The sequence below is a fragment of the Poeciliopsis prolifica genome, unplaced genomic scaffold (genome assembly GCF_027474105.1).
Source record: "Poeciliopsis prolifica strain line A6 unplaced genomic scaffold, Auburn_PproV2 SCAFFOLD038, whole genome shotgun sequence".
In the NCBI taxonomy this organism is placed as follows: Eukaryota; Metazoa; Chordata; class Actinopteri; order Cyprinodontiformes; family Poeciliidae; genus Poeciliopsis; species Poeciliopsis prolifica.
Window position 1 is genome coordinate 1055152 of NW_026562413.1, and position 19563 is coordinate 1074714.

General features: G+C 40.0%; 2 protein-coding genes and 1 non-coding gene across 4 annotated transcripts; 2 read left to right on the forward strand and 1 right to left on the reverse strand.

Moving 5' to 3' along the window:
- Positions 1–123: 123 nt before the first annotated feature.
- rps27.1 (ribosomal protein S27, isoform 1) lies at positions 124–2319 on the forward strand. Its single transcript, XM_055054032.1, has 4 exons — positions 124–217; positions 826–934; positions 1022–1132; positions 2062–2319. Exons 1-4 carry the CDS (start codon positions 212–214, stop codon positions 2088–2090), a joined length of 255 nt encoding a protein of 84 aa, XP_054910007.1. The 5' UTR covers positions 124–211; the 3' UTR covers positions 2091–2319.
- Positions 1780–1909, forward strand: LOC129375204 (small nucleolar RNA SNORA35). The gene has a single exon (XR_008607610.1). It is a non-coding gene; the product is annotated as a small nucleolar RNA SNORA35 (small nucleolar RNA).
- Positions 2320–3264: 945 nt separating the features above from the next.
- On the reverse strand, positions 3265–13427 carry LOC129374953 (small conductance calcium-activated potassium channel protein 1-like). 2 transcript variants are annotated; one of them, XM_055053665.1, is made up of 10 exons: positions 13031–13427; positions 11455–12306; positions 10881–10976; positions 9198–9485; positions 8439–8560; positions 7490–7631; positions 7304–7414; positions 5755–5882; positions 4827–4896; positions 3265–4316 (listed from the first exon to the last, which is right to left on the reverse strand). In XM_055053665.1, exons 2-10 carry the CDS (start codon positions 12292–12294, stop codon positions 4092–4094), a joined length of 2022 nt encoding a protein of 673 aa, XP_054909640.1. In that variant the 5' UTR covers positions 12295–12306; positions 13031–13427; the 3' UTR covers positions 3265–4091. The 2 variants fall into 2 exon arrangements, with proteins under 2 accessions (XP_054909640.1, XP_054909639.1); XM_055053664.1 differs by having other exon boundaries at positions 4818–4896.
- Positions 13428–19563: the final 6136 nt, after the last annotated feature.

The following is a 19563-nucleotide window of genomic DNA, read 5'->3' on the forward strand; positions in this document are numbered from 1 at the left end:
CACTAAAAACTTCTTCTGAATTGTAATTCTACTTACAAAATTTTCAGTAAATAATTTAAGAGCTGTTAAAAGATGTTTTTTGACCTTACCAATATGGCCGCCATGTCGCTACAATGTCGTCATGTCCGGGCTGGGCTCAGGCGAACCACCAATATGAACCTCTCGCTTCCGGTGATTCCTCCTTTTCGGCAGCGGCTATTTACTCGCCAACATGCCAGTGAGTATCAGGAGGCGGGTGAAATCCGTCATCTATGCTTCAAATCGATTATTAGAGACATAGTACAGGGCTGAACAGTTTCAAAAGAAATTACTGCTTTGTTTCGTGCCACTTTGAGCCGGTTTAATCCCGTCGAAGATGCTGGTTTTTAATCATTTTTCAGACCCATTTCGAGCGCGTTGTGAGACAAGATGGCTGCGCGCACACCGCAAACATGGAGCCAGTTTATCGAAGAAGCTGAATACAGGCACCGGATGATAATTGCCGTAGTTTAATCTCGATAATAAGGTCTAGAGTCACCTAAACGCCGGTTTGTAGTTATGTAAACATTGATTTGCGATAAATACGTAGAGTGTTATCTAATGTAGGGGAGGTAGGCCAAGATGTGGGCCCGAGCGGGCCAACGCAGCGATGCTAAAGCTGAGCCAGATGCATGTCGACCTCATTTTTAGCCAAATAATTCTGTCAATATGCACTGAGTCACTCATAACTTACATTTTTACAAAAGCTACTTTTGATTTTTTGACTCCCTGCTTTTAAGTTGTCTCGTTTTATGTCGCTGGTCACGTTTAGTGACGTCTATCTAATTTCCTCCTTTTGTAATTTAGCTCGCAAAAGACTTGTTGCACCCATCCCCTGAGGAGGAGAAGAGGAGGCACAAAAAGAAGCGTCTCGTCCAGAGTCCCAACTCTTACTTTATGGATGTCAAATGTCCAGGTATGTGCGTTTTTTGCACATCTTTTTGTTGATGCAATTAAAATTGGGTTCGTAAAACTCGAGCGTTTTGTACTTCTCTTCCTGCAGGATGCTACAAGATCACGACGGTGTTCAGCCATGCTCAGACAGTCGTGCTGTGTGTGGGCTGTTCAACAGTCCTGTGTCAGCCAACTGGAGGCAAAGCACGTCTCACAGAGGGTCAGTAATCTGCACACAAACCTCCATTAAAAATGTGGTATGCAAGTCTCAAACTAGTTCTTGTCTTTACGTTAATTACAAGGGGCAGAATTGGAGCCGGCATTGAAATATTTATGTTGCACTTGGATTCTTAAACTAGATACCAGCAAACAAAGCTTTGAAGCTGCTGGGATGTTTTCTTTTAGATTTAGAAACGATACCAAAGGTCACAGGCTTTAAAGAACCCACTTTTAGTAAAGTTTTAAAACTCTTTGGTGGTTTAGATTCTGAAGCAGCTGATTTAAGTACCTAGAGATCCATAAGTTAGAAACGGTGCTAGTCCTGTGTAAGTGCTCAGTAAAATAGCGTTTATGTAGGGTGTTGATTTGTAAACTTTAATCTTTCTGCACATTTTGGTGAAGCTTTGATTAAAACATTTCTCAAAACATTACCATATATTTTTTTTTCCACATTTGACATCCTTCACCATATCTCAAAATTCTTATGTGGTCCTCTGGTTTTACATCTGTTTGCAAAGCCCCCATATTTTAAAATAACAAAGACTTGAGTTGTCAAAAACATTGTCTGTTGTACTAAATTATTTTTACATTTTTGTGTAAATTTCAATTGCTATGAAGAGTTTGCCAAGGATTATTTGCCCCATTTTCCCGCACTGCTAAGTGACTGGACTTCCTCCATCGTGGTTTTCCAATCTCATTCCAGTGCCAGATTAACCTCAGTTTGCAGAAGGGTTGAGCTCCAACCATGGCTCCCCCCTTTCGAAAGCTGAGGACAAACCAAATGTAACTTTGTAGACTTTGAAATATTCCAGGATTGGTCCTGATCTGCAGCTCTACGCCATACAATAGCTGTGCCCAGTCGGCAGTATTTCTGCTCTGTGAGGCTCCTCTTTTGTCAGCGATGGGCTAACGTGTCGTTTCCTCCGGCAGGGTGCTCATTCAGGAGGAAGCAGCACTAACTGTTCTCCCTGAAGCTGGAGGGGAGAGGAGGGGCTGGACCGGTTGATATTAGCGTCTCCTGCCTCCGGGACGACTGCAACGGCGGAACCTGTGGTCCCGACTTGAATCAAGAGGAAGAAGAAGAAGACAGGGGACGCACGTTTCCACTGTTCATGTTGACCAATTGGTTGTTGCTGTAACTCCACCCTCCAACCCCGTCTCTCTTAATAAAATGTTGTTTTGGCTAAAGCAAGAAATCCCTGTGTGGTTCTTACTGCATTCCAACTTTACTGTATTTATTAATTCATATCCTGTAAAATAAAGCTCTATTTGGTAAAGCTATTTTTTGAAACACTTGGAGGGATGTACACAAGACTGACACGATGCTGCAATGAACATGAATGTTTGACAGTTACTGTCATTTGGTAATTATGACACTTTTAAAAAAGGTACCTTAAAAGTGTCATTGACCTACTGATGACAATAAACATAAAAACTCCATAGTTATGATGCTGTCATGTCAGTCTTATGAACACCCCTTAAAGTGTTATTTGTTTAAAATTTGGTCTAAGTTAGCATCATTATTATCTAAAGTGACTAGTATTGACTACACAGTGTCAGGAGTTCAGCTTTACTGAAACTTTGGCATTGGAAATAATTTAAATGCAGAAATTTAGGCTGAATGGTAAAAATATCTCTAAAAGAAATTAAACCACTGCAGTGAACCGCACTGTTATTCCACCAAATTTTAACTGTTCTGGAGTTAAAACGTCGGTATTATTGTTTATAAATGAATATGAACTTTGTATTATTTGAGGTCTAAAAGCACTGCATCTGTTTTGTTATTTTGACAATTTCAGTTTCTGCAAATATCTGATATTTTTTCATTTTCCGAAGGACTGAATTTTGGGTAAAGCCAACTGTTTGAAGTTGTGCAACAAATTAACTGCTAGATGATTTTCAAATTTATTCCAGCAAAGCTGCTCTGAAAACTGAACAATGTCTTTTACAAATCATCAGAACAGTTTTGGAAACATTCACAAAAGTGTTGCTTTATAATTTTAGAAACAATCCAAAAAGGCGAATCCATTCTACTGAAATTTATAGAATGTTACTTAAACAGACATAAAAATATCTAAATTTGATCTTGTCAAAGTAAAATATGTTGCATGCTATTAACACAATACCAAACACTTAAAATGTATGAAGTGTTTATTTCACGGTCAGAAAAATGCAGTTTTTACAGAATAACAGTTCCTTAAAAGAAAACAAAACAAAGCAGATGCTTAAGAACAATTAAATAACCTGAAGAAAATAATCCATAAGGTGTCAATTACATTGCATCAGGTCAACTGTAAAATTTGACTTGATTAGGATCAACTTTAAATCTGTAACGTTGCGTTCACACCAAATACGTTTTGAGCGTCAGGCGTATCTGGTTTACGTTCAACTTTGGCTGCGTTCACACTGCAGCCTGAAGTGACCCAATTCCACATTTATTTATTTATTTTTGACGTAATCCGAACTGCATCTGATCTTTTCATGACAGTCTGAACAACACGAGTCGGATTCATTTCGAATGTGAACTTGGGCGTCCGCTACTTATCTGATTCAAATACATTCATTCGACCTGAATGCATCCGAAGCGTCCGATGCTCCACATCGATTTTGAATGTAAACCAGATGCGCCTGATGCTCAAAACGCGTTTGGTGTGAACGCACCAAAGTGCACACGCGTCGAACTTGAAGCGTCAGACGCGTTTGTTTGCAAATCTAGTTTAAAATCAGTGAAACGTTTTGTGTCAGTCCAGGAGAAATGCCTTCAGAAGAAGTGAGCTGGGACAAATTTCTACATATGTCTGTATTTCTGCTACATATAATGTTTTACATAGAGTTGTATGTACATCAATACAAACCTGTCCAACACCTGAGTCAGGAAATCTGCCCCAACATGGCCGCCATAGCTCAATTTTCAATAGAAACCTCCTGAAACCGAGTTCTTCTCCTCCCCACTGCGCCCTCTACCCCTCTGCTCCGCTCACACACTCGCTCTGCTCCTCCCTCTCCCTCAGCAGGTGGCGGATGGAGGAGTTCTGCGTGGACAGCGTGCTGGACAGCAGCGGCATCAGGCACCTGAAGCCCTCCCTCAGCTCCTCCACGTTCTTCACCAGGCTGCTGATGTGCGAGTTCAGCTCCCCCCTGCAGCCCTGCACCTCCGCCAGCATGTCGTACATCAGGCTCTGCATCTGCACGCCAGTTTGGTGGAGGAATTACACCAACGCTCGATCGAGGATTTGTTTTTGAGGGAGTTACGGTTGCAGCTAAAACTATTCGATCTTCAATGTAGAAAAATGTGGTTTATTGGCAAAATTTGCATTTGTTCAGGTGCTTGCTGTAAACGTATTCAAGCAGTCATGTTCCGTGAATTAGAGGAGACTCGTTTGTCAGATTAAAATACTATACTAATATGAAACAGGTAATCTGTGAAATCTCCTCTGAAGAAATCCACCACTTTGCTGAACAAAGCTGAGGTCTTGGTCAAAAGAGCAAAAGCAAACTCTCGTAAGAAGTGAAGACGCCGCATAATTTTGAGTCTGCATTTGAGGCACTTTGGGTTGAGTTTAGAGAACCAACTGGATTTCGTTTGATTTGTTTATTGCAAACACCTTGAATGCTTCTATATTTTGCTCATAAACCTACATTTTTGAATAATTTTAGGTGCAACTGCACATGATGCTTTCACTTGCCTCTCTCACCTTGCAGAGGTCAACGAGCGTGTTCCCCTGATCCGCAAGGATCCGCTTCTCCATCTTCACTCTGCGTAACCTGAAGGTGGCGAGACAGTCATAAATCCAGCTGTAAGTCTGGAGGAATCGCTTGAAAAATTATTCAAAATGTCTGAATACTTTTAGGTTTTGTCACTTTGTCCCCAGCAAGATTCAAGGGATTTTATTTCCATGATTGGAGGATCGGAAGGTGGGAAAAAGACGAAGGATTTTGAATTTTTTCTCATTTTGAAGGGAAAACAGGAGGAAAAAATGATTGGTATAAGTAAAATAATCTGCCAGTGGAGCGAGAACTTCTTCAAAAAAATAAAAATCAACATTAAAGAATTATTAACTTTGAAAAAAAAAACTGCTATTTCTTGCTGAAAAGTTACTTGTAAGTTAGTGTTATCTTATTTCTAAGATATTTGCACTAGAAACCAGTGCTATTGTGTAACTTCAAGTTAAATATGTTCTCTTTTAAAGTTGAATCATTTAAATATCAATCACTGATTTCCACATAAATTCCATCAAAATGAAAGATTTCCTTCTTAAGAGTTTAACTGTAGTTGTACCTTCTGTGTCAAGCTCACGTCTACTAATCACCAGCAAATAAAGATGTTTAAATAAAACTTAATGTACTTTGAAATGAAATGTAGCAGGTAAAACAGCAAACACATGTAATCTCTGTCGTGGAAATAGAGTAACACTGAAATGTATTTAAATTCCAAATTAAATCAGAATTTTGTGCTTTAGAATTTACTGATACTAAGTTTATAGAGATGAAACAAAAAACGAAACAAAAAAAAATAATGGAAAATACTGGAAATGATATCCCATAAGCCACTGATTCTGCTCTGTGGGATCGGATGATAAATGGAAACCGAACTCCAAAGGCGGCAGGTTCCTGTGGTCTTACTGGTGGATGGCCAGCAGCAGCTTCCTCTGGTGCATGCGGACTCTGGTGTGGTCTCTTTCTCTTGACAGCTTAGTGTGCTTGTAGATGAGCCAAGTCTCTCTCAGCACATTTGCTGCTGCAATTTTTATCTGGTGAAAGGGCGCAGAAAATCACGAGGAGTTATTGCGCGTTTATGCACATAACCTCTAAGTGCTGTTTTTACGGGATGTGCTGACTAACACCAACAAACAGTATATATTACTGAGAGCCACACAAGTCGTTTAGACTTATTATTGACTTTCATATTGAAAATAGGTTGTAAATAAATCCTCCAGGTTGGCGTCTTCGTCTTTCTGAATCCCTTTCCGTTGGATTCTCACTAACCTGCACAAACATTTTTCCCCAGTTGCACATTTTTTCAACATTTTTCATTTCAAGCTTTATTAAAAATGTTGAAAAAGCTAAAACGTATTTGTTAATAATTGGGCTGAAACAATTACTTGGAATTGTTGAATCGATTGTTGAAATAATCATCCACTAATATAATAGTTGATAAAAGCTGGAATATACAGACTCAAAAAATGCTAAAACAAAAACCCTAACAACACATCCAGAGCAGTAATTAAGCCAAAACTTAAATTTTGCACTTAATATGAAAACCTAAAGTGCCAGTTTTTAGCTTCTGCTGGTTCAAATTCACATTTTATTGTCTTTTAGGCAATAACATTTTTTATTTTCTAATTTTTAACAAAGGAATTAGAGTGTTTATTTTAATATTTAGATGGGATTTTTATGTAGAGAGTAAAAAATTATTTTAACCTGCAACATTTTCTGCATTGCAATAAAGAAAACAATATATTTTTTCACTCGCAGTTCAACACAGTCAGAGTTTACACCTACAAAAAAAAAACACAAGCATAAAAATGTAATAAAATAAATTATTTCATTTAAAATTTTAGCCCTAATTTATATAGCAAACAAATGTTTGATCCAACTAATTTTTATACCCTTTCATCATTCCACAAGAGGAAAAAACATATTTTTTACATTTAGTCCAAGAAAGTCAGTTTATATTTATAAAAAAACATCAGCACACAAATACAATTTTATAGCATAAAATCAAAAGGATTTTACACTATTACACTATCTTTCAAAAGATACGGTTTAATGAAAGAAAATATTATCAAAATAATTTCACATACTATCGCTGGAAATACTTGAAATTATACTCAGAGCAATTTCAGTAGGCTACCATGAACTAAAATAGATATTTTTGATGGAAAATAAACAATGACTCCTCTTCTTCTCTGCAGAGAAATGTTTGTCTTGTCTGATTCCTGAAGCTCATATCAAGTTAAGATTTAAAAACTTCTATTTTCTAAATCTTCAGCAACAAGAATCATTCGGATTTAATGGTTTAAACCCAGAAATGCACCAGGCCCATTTCAGAGGATGAAAGTTTGAATATTACATATAAAAGGTTCAAGAGATAAATGAAAAATATGTAGAATGTGCCAATTTTGACAACTAAAATAATAGTTCTGTTGCAGCTGTAATTGTTAGTATTCACCCTCTTGGAGATGTGAGAGTCCATCATGAAGTTGTGGACGTGCTTCTCAGCTCGGGTCAACTCCAGCTTCCTGGCCACCACCGCCACCACCAGGACCGTGCATCCCGCCCCCTGTTGAGAAACCAGCATTGAGGGTTTGATGGGACTGGACTTGACGGCGGATCGAACTCCCCGCCTCCGTCTCACCATGATCCCAGTGAGGAGGCAGATGCTGCGGCCGCAGTAGGTGTGAGGGACCACGTCTCCGTAACCGATGGACAGGAAGGTGACGGAGACCATCCACAGGGCCTCCATGTAGTTGCTGCTGAGGTCTCTGTAATTGTGGTGCCTGGAGGGACAAACAAGACAATTTCCTTCCCCCTGTCAACCCAGTGATGGCATAGTTACTTTAAAAAAGTAACTTGACTACTGATTACCCCTTAAAATGAGCAATTAGTAGTTACTTTACTGATGATTTGATTTTAAATAATTAAATAAAATGATTTAATAGTAACTAAGATAGATTACAAGTCTTTCAGTTACTTTTAGTAGCTGCCGACATCGCCCCCTGCTGCCTCAACATAAAAATGGCAAACAGAAATTAAAAATAAATACTAATTTATGTTAGTTTATGTAAGCAAAAAAAAACCCCCAAATATAAATACAGACAGAAAATTATTGTAAAGTTAAAATGTTTCATGCATTAATGTTTGAGACATTTTATTCAAAGAAATTGTGATCCAAAAATCAGCAATCATCTCGTGCGCCTGATCTGGGATCGATTGGTAATGTCTCCATTCTGACGTCACGGTGTCAAGCCTTACTAGTGTTTCACTGTGTTAGGTTTGAAGTCATTTTTCCGTTTCCTACAAACCACAAGCGGTCATAAAAAACGTTTAAATAGTGGCGCATCGATATGCACCCCACCCAGGACCGGACTTTACAGGAACGTGGCCCCTGGGCTGCTACCAGTTTTGGCCCCCTTTTCACTGAGGACAAATTATTTCACCAATGCAAATTACAATACATTCATAAGTCCTTCTATACATCAGCGTGTTTATGTCCTCTAGCCAGTGTTGTTGATAAAGTTAGGAAACTATTTATACATTTTGAAACTCCTTGACAATACCTAAAGGAACGCTCTCCACACACATACCTCTCGCACACATGCAGGCCCCACGCCGCCACGATCCACAGAGAAACACTGAAAATCATCAGGACCGTGCCAGGATAGGTCGTCATCAACGTTTTCCCCACGAAGCGGGTGTTGAAGTGGATCTGGCGATTAAAAACAATCCACTCATTACGTCATCATTTTGACACAGGAGCACTACTTAGCCAGACTATTTAGAATAGCACCTGTCAGATAATCCTTACATAACACAGAGGAGATGAAGGATAAGAAAACTTGTTTGCAATCTGGCTCGATACATGGACAGTAGGTTTGGTTTTGCAGAGGAGGGAGGGATGCAGACGTCATTTTCATCACTTTTATACTGCAGTTATAAGGGAGGGATTAGCCAGGAGGACATGTTGAGATATGGAAATGAAAGCGGGCACATAGAGGAGTCAGTGAGGGACATGGCTGAAACCAGGAGGGTTCGTGAAAGTGAAACTGTTAGTCACACCTCAAGCGTCACACTTTTACAGACCTCTCGGCCCACCTGGACACAACAAGATATAAACAGAGGAGGATGAAATGTGCAAAACTGAAGGGCAGCTCATTGTCCAAAACAGACTCCAAATTTCATAAATCATATCCTAAACAGGTCGTTTTCAACCTGTACTCTGTATAAAATTAAACTTGAGTCTTGAATTTGTCTTCTTGGTTCAATTTACACAAGTCAGACTTTCAAATTCGCGCGGTTCAGTCAGGCCCGATTACAGAGAGCTTGTCGAGGAGTTACACCCCCACCTTGTTCAGCGCTCCGATGCTTCGGGAGGCCGTGTCCGTGAAGAGGCGGCTGTGCAGCATCATGGCCCGACCCAGCAGGTACAGTCTCAGAAACATGGGCAGAGCCAGCATGATCTCCAGCTCGGTCTCAGACAGGGTTGTGCGGACTTTGGTCTTCTGGAAGTATGCCAGCATTCCCACCGGATAAGGATGGATGGCCACTATGAAGAGCTCCAAGACGATCAGGGCGAAGCGGTCGGTGGTCATGGCTATCCTCCAGTCCTCTGCACCAATGTCATGAACGTAGAGCTGTCACAAGGAAGAGAAGACATTATGAAGCTGAAGCAATTCCAATTCTATCCAGAGTTGGATTTAGTTTTAGTCTACACAAAATCTTTATGTCTAGTTTGTATTGATGGCAGCAAAACATTCATGTAAAGGTCAGATTAGTGGTAAATAGTTTTTATTTTATTACTGGGCAGCCAGTATTCTTTCTGAAATTTACTGGTCCCAGTCCAGAGAGAATATGAATCCCAACAAGTATGTGCATGTGGGTCCTAGATAAATTTTGCTAGCCTGGAAGTATACTAATCGGGACTTTAAATTATCGATCAATTCAACATATCCCAGTTTTTACCCAGAGTTGTTCTGAAGCAGTTTCTATTATTCTACACATAAAACCTATTGGGGCCATTATTTAACCTGAGGACGATCCACTTTTTTCCCATGTTGTCCCCATAACTAAACATATTCCTTTCTTCTTCTATGTCTTTATAAGAATGCAGTTACCAGATTTGGGACGTATCAGTTTTATCTATTTAAAAATGTTTGTGCAAAACAAACTAGAATAATTTGAGGAGCACTTCTCAAAGTATGCTACTCCTTAGCTGATTTTTTACAATATTTGCACCTCAAGACACCCCAGTCTGCAACATTCACTGCAGAAACACAAAGTCTGAACAATTTAGTTTCTTGTGCAAATATCTTAGTACTCTTAAAATAAGACCAAACTAACTGATAAGTAACTTATCAGCAAGATGTAGGAGCTTGCTTTTAGTAAAAAAAAAAATCATAATACTATTGACACAAAATATGTTCATTCCATTAGCAGATTTATTTACTTATAACAAGAGAAAGACATCTTGCTTTTTATATTTTTACTTGTTTGGAGAAGGGTATTTAATTGGTGATTTTTACCATATTAATCTACCTTATATATAATTAAACTCCAGCTTCCTGAGAAAATTAATTCAAGATGGGAGAAAAACAATATTTAAGGTTTAGTCCTTCCATAAGGACTAAACTAAACTTCCAAACAATAAGGACTAAATAAGGTTTAGTCCTTATTTAAAGTTGCCCTGCAACCGTAAATATTGCAGGGCAATATTTTCGGTTTCGTCCTCAAATATTGCCCTGCTTTCCTGCAGCACTGCTCACGGTGCTAAACCAGGTCAGCAGTGATTGAGAAATCAGAAAGCAGGTTATAAAACGCTCTCCTCTGAGGCCGAGGCGTTGAGTTTGATCAAACATATTCCCATACACAACTCTGAAACGTTTATTTTAAACAATTTAAGAAGGAGCTTTCCAACAGATAAGAAACGTTTTAAATGTTCCAGGCAAACGGTTGGACTCTTTAATTTCAGAGATCTTAAGAGACACATTGGGGATCATTTCCGGTTACGTAAGAATGAACAGTTGGGTCACCTGCACCTCACAGCAGTGGTACGCCACGATGAGGCCGAACAGGATGAGCGTAGAAAAACTGATGACTGACTTGAAACACAGCGAGTAGATGGAGCTCTGCGGGAGAAGCAGCACATGGAGAATTATTCACATTCTATCTGAAGCTTATTTAAATCTATTTCAAGAAACAAAATCAGAACAACTGAATAAAAGCAACTTCATCTCAGAACTTTATATATATATTTGCATTAATTGCAAATCGTATTTCAAGTGTAATACGTAAAACTAGTCATAGATTATTTGTAAGATTTGGTATTTTTGCAGTGTTTACCATGAATTATCTTTTATGCGTTTTCTGCACCCTAAAATTAACTCCATGAAACATAAAGCTGGGAGTTTATTGAACTTTTTTGTATGTAATATATGTACATGGTGATAAATACAAATATTTTAGGGATATAAAAATGAGGAAACGGCTTCAATCTTGTGTAAATGTATATAAAATAGCATTTTTCTGTTGTTTATAACATCATGATGACATATTAAAGGTGCAGCTGTGCAGTGTGATTTGTTGCAGGACTCTTTGCCCTCTGACCTTGCTGTAGATGCTCCAGGAAAGCTCCGTCTCCATCACCATCATGAATACCCCGAACAGCCCCACTGCCAGGGCACAGTCATTCAGCCGCTGCCTCCTCAGGAACAGGGCCCTCCTGCGGACCAGCCGCCAGCCGATGTTGTGCGTCCGCGAGTACGAGTCCTTGGCGTCTTCCTTGCGTTTGGGGCTACACTGAGGACTGGGGCTCCTGGTGAAGCGCCTGGCCCCTGGCAGCGGCCCCTTGGCCTCCCCCGGGTGCTGGTGATACTGCAGCGCCTTGTGTTTGTGCTGCTGTTGTTGGGGGTTGTCGTCCTTGCTGGTGATGATGATCTCTGGGAGGCTCTGGCGGTCGTGCATCTCCAGAGAAACATTGCCTGGCTTGCGGTACCCTCGACCGTCAACATCCCTGAGATCCAGGTTGGACCTGCTGTGGCCCTTGAAGGGCGATCCGCAGGGGGACACGGGCACGTCGGTGAAGGACGTCACCGTCTCCTGGAGTCTGTTTGCGCTCAGAGTTTTAGTTTTGCTCTGGTGATTGCGCTCCTTCACGCCTGGATTTTGCGGCCGTTTCTCTTTGCCCTTGGTTTTGTCTCTCCTCCTGTTGGATCGAGGCGTCGCAGTGACGTAGAGGTGGCCGTTGTACAAAGGCGTGGTAGCCAGGGCCTGGGTTCTGTCCAGCCATGCGGTGTGGTCGATCGGTGTCTGGACTGTGTGGTGGATCCCACATTGGGGCGAGTAGGCTTGAGGTGGGGCGACGATCCTTGGTGGCAGGAGGGGCCTGTGGTCCTCCAGCTCGTCTCCATCCACCACCGTTGAGTTCATTGACGGGGAATGCTCCATGGGGAAGAGATGCTTTTAAGATTCGAACAGAAGAACGGATTAGACAAAACAAACAAGAAGGTAAAAAGAGTTCAAACAGATGGTAGCAGCAAGTTGAAGCTTAGTGAGCAGAGATCGTTTTCACCTTTCAAATCTCCGCGCCTCACTTTGTATGCAAGCAGATTAGGGCCACTGAGAAAATTTTTTCTTTTTTTACTATTTCTCTAAATTCTGACTTTTAATCTCAGAAGATGAAAGTCATAATTCTGAAATTAAAGTAAAAATTCTGCCAATAAAGTGGATATTGTGATTAAAGAATCCTTTAATTTCATAATTCTGACTTTGTTTCTGAGATTAAAGTCAGAATTCTGAGGAAAGAAACGTGAGAATTCAGAGAAAAATGTCTAAAGTTCTGAGATGAAAAAATCTCAGAATTCTGACTAATTCTGAGATTAAAATCAGCATCCTGAGAAAAAGAAACAGGTTCTGAGGAAAAGTCAGAATTCTGCGATTTAAATGTGTATTCTGAGATTGAAGAATTCTTTAATCTCAGAAACTTTACTTCTGAGATTTAAATCAGCATTCTGGTAAAAAAAAAACCATGAGAATTTTAAGAAATAATGTCAAAATCCTGCAATTTAAGTCTGAATTCAGAAAAAAATAATCTGAATTATTTCTTTGCAGTGGCCCTAATCCTGTTCCGAACCCCTGCATGGCTGCAGATCCAGAGGTTTTTTTCTATTGTTTCTGGTCCTACCTTGCTGTCCAGGCTCACGTCTTAAAACAATCCACAGTGAGGATTAAAAACGCCTCTGTCTGCTCGTTTCCCACGAAGTATTTCAGCCCTCAGTCCTGAAGGTCACATTCGCCCGAATCACAGAGATCTTCAAAGTGAAGTCCTTAAAAGGTCTCAAGAGGATCATTTTCATTCGAGAACGTTCAAACAAAGATTCAACACCATTCAGCTTGGTTGCATTCACAGCCTAATATTTCAAACGTCCGCTCCCTTCATGTGTGAACTTTCCCTGCGGATCCCGCCAGAGCTCCTCCCACAGATTCAGCTGAAGCTCAAGAACTTTCCCTCAACACGTTGAGTTGGACTCGCTGATCTCCATCACATTCATTCAGTCGCTCTGTAATCGTCCGCGTCAGGGCTTCTTTCTTAAAGCTCGGCTGGGGCTTAATGACAGCAAGGACTAAGTTGCAGATGTTGCAAAGGCAACGACGGGGTCATCTGTCAGAGGGGATTGGCAGACTTCCTCCCCCCGGACGGTTTGTGTGTGCATGTGCACAAATGTGAATATGCAAAGACCCCTGGGGCCGAAGATCAAGCTGCAAATGTTCTTAAAGTCAACCCAGAAATGGCATTTGACGACATCATCGTCTATAATCTCTTTAATTGGACTATTATTTTCACAAGAAAAATGTGTTTTTGAAACACTTTGGGGAAAAAGAAGACGTAATCCTCAATCAGTTCAGCAGATTAGCATTGGAGATTATTCAGGTGAAATAGAGACTGTGGGGTGATGAGATTATGAAATATCAAATATGCCAGCCGATTCAAGCAATAGGGTGGAGTATTAAAGGCCAGAGTCATAACAATGACATTCAGCATCATGAATTCATCTAAATCCGTGTGACAGATGGGTGCAAAGATAATAGAGCGGCCTCCGACTGGAAAGACCCAAGAAGCAAAGGGTGGGTGGAGTGCGACTGGATAGTAGCAGGATAACAAAAAAAAAACTATTTAATCTGTAGAAACCGTCTATTTAAAGATGGATTGAGGGAGAGCAGCGGCAGAGTAACAGCAGGTTTCATCCGCCCTGATTTTACCCTCTTCAGACGCTCTTCCATTTGTTCATTACAGTGTTTTGAAGTATTTGCAGCTCTTTGTGTTATTTTTGGGGTGATTCTATGTTAGGGATATTATTTAAAATAAAATAAAAACTTAAAATAACTGCGTTGATGTAAGCTTTTCTTGTTTCGGGAGCAGTGATGCTGTTGGGAGGAAGGATTTGTGATAATGTTCCTTTGTGCACCGAGGATGCAACAAACATCTGGAGTGAATTTCAATACATTTTCTGAAAAAACCATTGCAATATTTAATATATATTTGTCTCACTGTGTGGATGCCACACTTTTCAAACTTTTATTTGCGAAAAAACTGAATAGTGCATGTTCTTTTAGTTCCACGCAAAAAGAAATTAAAACACTTCAACATATTTGTGACAAAATCTGAGAAGGCTCAGTTTGTATAAATACTTCTGCGTTTTCTATTTCAATATTCTCATTCCTTATTCTCATTGCAGGCAGTTGTTGATTGAATATCTCTCTATCTGCCCCATTTAGTTTGTTTTTATAGGGAACAAAACTACTGCATCCTTGCTGTGTTCTAGTTATACACACCACAAATGTTTCTAAATTATGTTGTCCTAAATTATACACATCTGCAAGGCTTCAAATTAATTCAAGCCTCCTGCCAAAAGCTTGTAAATCCACACTGCTGTAGTTGGTAGCTGAGTGTCAATTCTTCTGGGCTTCGTGGACAGAAGCCAACACTTTCTCAGTTAGTCTCCTCTGCTGCAAATCCTCCTCTGACTGTTAAGAAAGTGAAACGAATCAGGGGATATTTTCAGCCTCCCTAATTGCTGGGGCTGGTAAGTGGCAAATCTGCTCCATGCCCTAAATCTTCAGCGTGTGCCAGTTTATCTTCTGGTCAGGTTAATTGCTTCGGTCTGATCTGCTGGGAGGAAAAAAAAAAAGATAAACAAGACTCACTTGGAGAGGTAACAAATAGGACTTAAAAGGGCAAAGGTCGTGATTAGAATTTAAGGAAGTGTCCTACATTTTTGGGTAGATTGAGAAAATATGAAGCTGCAGAGCGACGGAAGGCAACGCGAGTTGAGTCGTTTTAGCTCTGGCCAAAATGCAGGCGAGGGTCTCGCAAAAAGATCCCGAAACTTCAACAGACTGATTTAATGAGAGAAATCTGTTACAATCTAAAATGCGCGAAGCCAAAAACAGATCAGAACCCGTCGATGGAGCAACACTGAGAGCTGTTGTCTCCACACACTTCAAAGCAGTCTAAAAGCGGAAAAGCAGCCACAGTTATGTTTGATCCTGCTGCCTTCCGGCAGCTAATACAGAAATATCCACAGTGATACCAGCAGACTTTACTTGTTTTGCAGCTTAAATGAATGTTGAGCTCCTAATATTTTATGTATGAATCCCAGAGGGCTGAGGGTGAAATACAGTTGTACAGGATGCTGTTGTTCATTAAATTAAACATGTCAGGAAATTCTGCAGACCTCTTTGGTGGAAAATGTCATATAATGTGTAATAATGTGACGATCATGTTTTATCTTATTTGAATGCTTAGGAACTATCACCAAATGAACCAGTCTGAGCTGCACACCCAGTTTACATGATGTTTTCTGCAGCCAGACTGTCTCTTCATAATCTGACCTGAGCTTTGGCTGGATTGCAAAGTGAGCTGCAGGTACGTCATCATATCATATTTCATCACCCTGCGCTATAAACACATAAATATCACCTGAACTAGATCACACAGGCACGCGGCTCAAATGGCTTTGTCTAAATCTCATCACCTGGAGTCAGTTTAACAATCTAAAAGACGACTAGATTTGTTTATCATATGTTCTGATTTATTTTGAGCTTTAGAAGATGGGATGCTATTTTGGCACTTCTTTTATTTGAAAGTTGTTACCGGTTTTTGGCAACAAATCACTGTCGGCCAAAGAAACACTTTGCCGGATCCACTATTCCACACGTTTTATTGGATTACAGTCCACTTTGTCCTCCTCCTGGACTTGCTGCAACAGGATGTAACTGAAATCCATTGGAGCAGAACTTCATCAACTTAACTCCACTCCAGACAACAGGGAAAAAGCCGCTCTGACAAAATCAGACTTCACGGGGAAGTGCCGGTTTTGTCGATAACATCCTATTAAGTGGAGGGGACATGTCAGCGTAGGGAAGGGCCTAATCCAATCAGCTGGGTAATTAAAAGCACACAGCACAGCAGGAGCGATGGCAGATGGCTGATGGCTGCATTGTCAGGTGTGGCATTCAGCATTTAGCACAGTGGAGCAGTAAGTGTGCTCAACCAGAATAAAGTGAATTTAACAGCAAGTTTTAATGCAGAGGCTCATCTTTCAGATACACCTCATCATTTAAAAAGACAATTCCAAACCCCTGATCAATAAGAATGCACAAATGGATAAACAATTTTTTAAATATAAATAATAAAGAGTATTCTGTCAGTAAAATTAACAATATTGTTGTTTTTTTACTTGTTTTTGGCAGTAGAAGTTAAATGTTGCCTCTCCTAGACGCGTCTCTGCGTTGTTGTAATGCGCTGCTGTAAACTGAGTGACCCTCCGCAGGCGTTTAGGTCAAAGCAGGTGAGGCGATAAATCAAGTTTATTTGTACGAACGTTTCAACGACAAGGCAGTTCAAAGTGCTTTACACCACAACAACACAAAGCCAGAAGACACAGCACAGTCAACAATTAGGAAAACCGGTAAACATTACATGATGTCATTACACATTATGTAACGTTAACGCGTAATGTTTGTTTTTTTTTTAGCTTAATTGCATGCGGTAACATTGACAGTCCTGATATTTGAGAATGTTTTCCTTTTTTGCATTTTTACTGTTAGAGCAATTTTTATGTCTGCTTCAAACCTTGCTTCAAATCGCAGACTGTTAGTCAAAGGGGCAGCATTATGTAAAATCAACTTTTTAAAGCTTCACGCCACATTTAAGATGTTATTCCATCATCAAAAACGGACGTGGAGTGTTGTCTTCACTCTTTAATGCATGGCAACCATTCAGCTATGGAAAACGCCTGATTGGACCCAACTCTCACTTCAAGACACAACTCCTCCTGTAAAGCTGCAGCTTCCAGGCTTCTGCCACGCCCACTCTCAGCTCCTTCAGACTAGCCAGTAGCAATTAGCAAACATCTGTTGTAGCTGTGCATCTGCTGAGCTGCCACTCAGTGCAACGCTGGTAAAAACATTCTTAGAGAATTAATGGAGAAACAATGTTGCGATGACTTCCTGAAGGCAGAGTTTCAGAAAGAGCAGGAAGTTTTAAAGAGACAGAGGCCCAATTTCAAAATGTTGAATTGCAAAGTCAGATTTCCTTTCATGTTTTGATATAGGTAGCCTTTTTATAACATTTTTACTTGATTGTACTGTGAAGTGTCACAACAGATACATAATAAATAAACTGGATCAAACGAAGCAAGAAACCTGCAAGTCTTTAAAGTTATTTATGTAAAGCGTTTGATGGATCAGATAGACTCAAATAGACTTTTGGTTTTTTGTGACAAGCCCAAAATTCCTGGCACAAAAATGCCATGAAATTATTACACTTTTCCTAAAAACGAGAAATGTTGGTCTATAGGCAAAGGTAAGTTTTACAAAGCACTGTTAGTGGAATTAACTCAGTTCCTTCTCTGAATTTTTATTTTTATTTTGTGTGTGTGTGTGTGTGTGTGTGTGTGTGTGTGTAATAATTAACATCTCATTTCCGCCCTGCTGTGCTTATCCGACCCCCCCTGCTTGTTAATTGAGACCGGCTCCTGACAGCCTCTCCTGCCGGTGCTGAGCTCCAGCGCGACGCGCACTTGGAAAACAAACCACCAGATGTCACCCACGCCTCAGCGCCTCCGAGCCGCGTCTTTACGACGCCTAATGAATTTAGTTTTGTTGGCTCTGTGTCTCACTGGTTGCTCGGTGCACAACGACGTGACGTGCAGAAAAATAAATAAATAAATAAAAATCAGCGTGGCACAAATTGAAAAAACTAAACTAAACCAGCAACATGATGATTAGATTCTGCTCCAAACGTGCAGTTTTTTTTCTGCTCTTCTTGACTCTGCCATCATTCTTTTCGCCTCAAAGGACCCGCTCTCCATCCTCTGTGTGCAGCAGAGCATGAATGTGCAGCTCCGGATGTGCGACAGGCTTCCTGGGAGAGAGGGGGGGTAATTCCGAAGGGCAGCAGAAGTAATAGGGTAATCTATTATACAGTCTAAGTCTTTCTTCCTCATTTTCTTGCCCTCCTCCTCTCCTCTCCTCTGCTCTCTCTCTCTGTGCCTCGGTCTTTCAGCTTCTCGCTGCCTCTGCCCTTGCATCAGCATTTCACCAGGACAAATGAGGAGTAGAGTTTAACTATGCACATTCCCAGTGTCCTCCTGCAGAGCCCAGCACTTTCTCAATTAAACCGGAGTCCGTCTGCACCGCTGATTCACACACACACACACACACACACACACACACACACACACACACACACACACACACACACACACACACACACACACGCAGGGCTTTCAGCCCCGCGGTGCGTGGCCGTCACCACCGTGGAGTGTTATCACGAGTGAAAGAATCTGCCATGGAGATTTTCTGAAACCTGCTGTGCAGCGCATGTTAACAAGAGAGAAACAAAGCAGGGCGTGTGAAGGATGGATTTATGATGAACTACTGATTATAAACTAAAGGACGAGGAGAAAACTCAGCAGAATTTTAAATCTTTTTTTTTTAATTATTATTATTTGAATTAATAAATGTCATTCAAGTATTTTTGTAACTGTTTTCATTTTTTTTAATTAGTCAAATTAGTTCATTCTTTTTATTTATTATAACAGACCTACACAGGGTCCAAATTGTGAAAATATTTGACATGCAGCATTTTTGTCACAAACCTGCCTTATGGCCAAAAATAAAATAAATAGATAAATACACAAATGGAAATGACAAATTTAAATGTTTATTGTTATGTCTTAAAATACAATTATAATAAAATATAAATTCAAGTCAGAATAATTCAAAAATCAAAATAAAATAAATTAATTAAAACAGACAAATTATATATTTTTTAATCGTAGATATGTAGTTTTAATTGAATACAAATATAAATAAAAAATGAATCAGTCATTGAAAAATTAAATAAACAAATCAAAAAGATAAATATTTAGAACTTATATTTATACATTTCTATTCATCATTATTTAACAATAAAAGATAAAATCAAGTGTGAATTCTTGAATATAGTTTCTATTCTCTGCACTGTTTACATGAACGGTCTCATCTTTTCATATTGCCAACAATCTTCATCATCTGTTCAACCAATTAAAACCTTTCCATTCTCACCCTCCTTCTCTATCTACAACCCTTTCACTCGCATCATTGACATTTTTCTTGCTTTTCCATTTTAGACCCACCTCCCCTGAGAGGCAGACAGAGCTCCCATCTCCT

Excerpts from the sequence above, each read along its gene's own strand:
- rps27.1 (XM_055054032.1), top strand. Across the intron at positions 935-1,021 it reads TATGGATGTCAAATGTCCAG|GATGCTACAAGATCACGACG; the intron begins GTATGTGCGTTT and ends CTCTTCCTGCAG. Across the intron at positions 1,133-2,061 it reads CAAAGCACGTCTCACAGAGG|GGTGCTCATTCAGGAGGAAG; the intron begins GTCAGTAATCTG and ends TTCCTCCGGCAG.
- LOC129374953 (XM_055053664.1), bottom strand. The coding sequence starts at position 12,294 with ATGGAGCATTCCCCGTCAATGAACTCAACGGTGGTGGATGGAGACGAG. Across the intron at positions 5,883-7,303 it reads ACTCTCACATCTCCAAGAGG|ATAAAAATTGCAGCAGCAAA; the intron begins GTGAATACTAAC and ends CCCTTTCACCAG. Across the intron at positions 4,897-5,754 it reads CTGCTGCTGGCCATCCACCA|GTTACGCAGAGTGAAGATGG; the intron begins GTAAGACCACAG and ends CGCCACCTTCAG.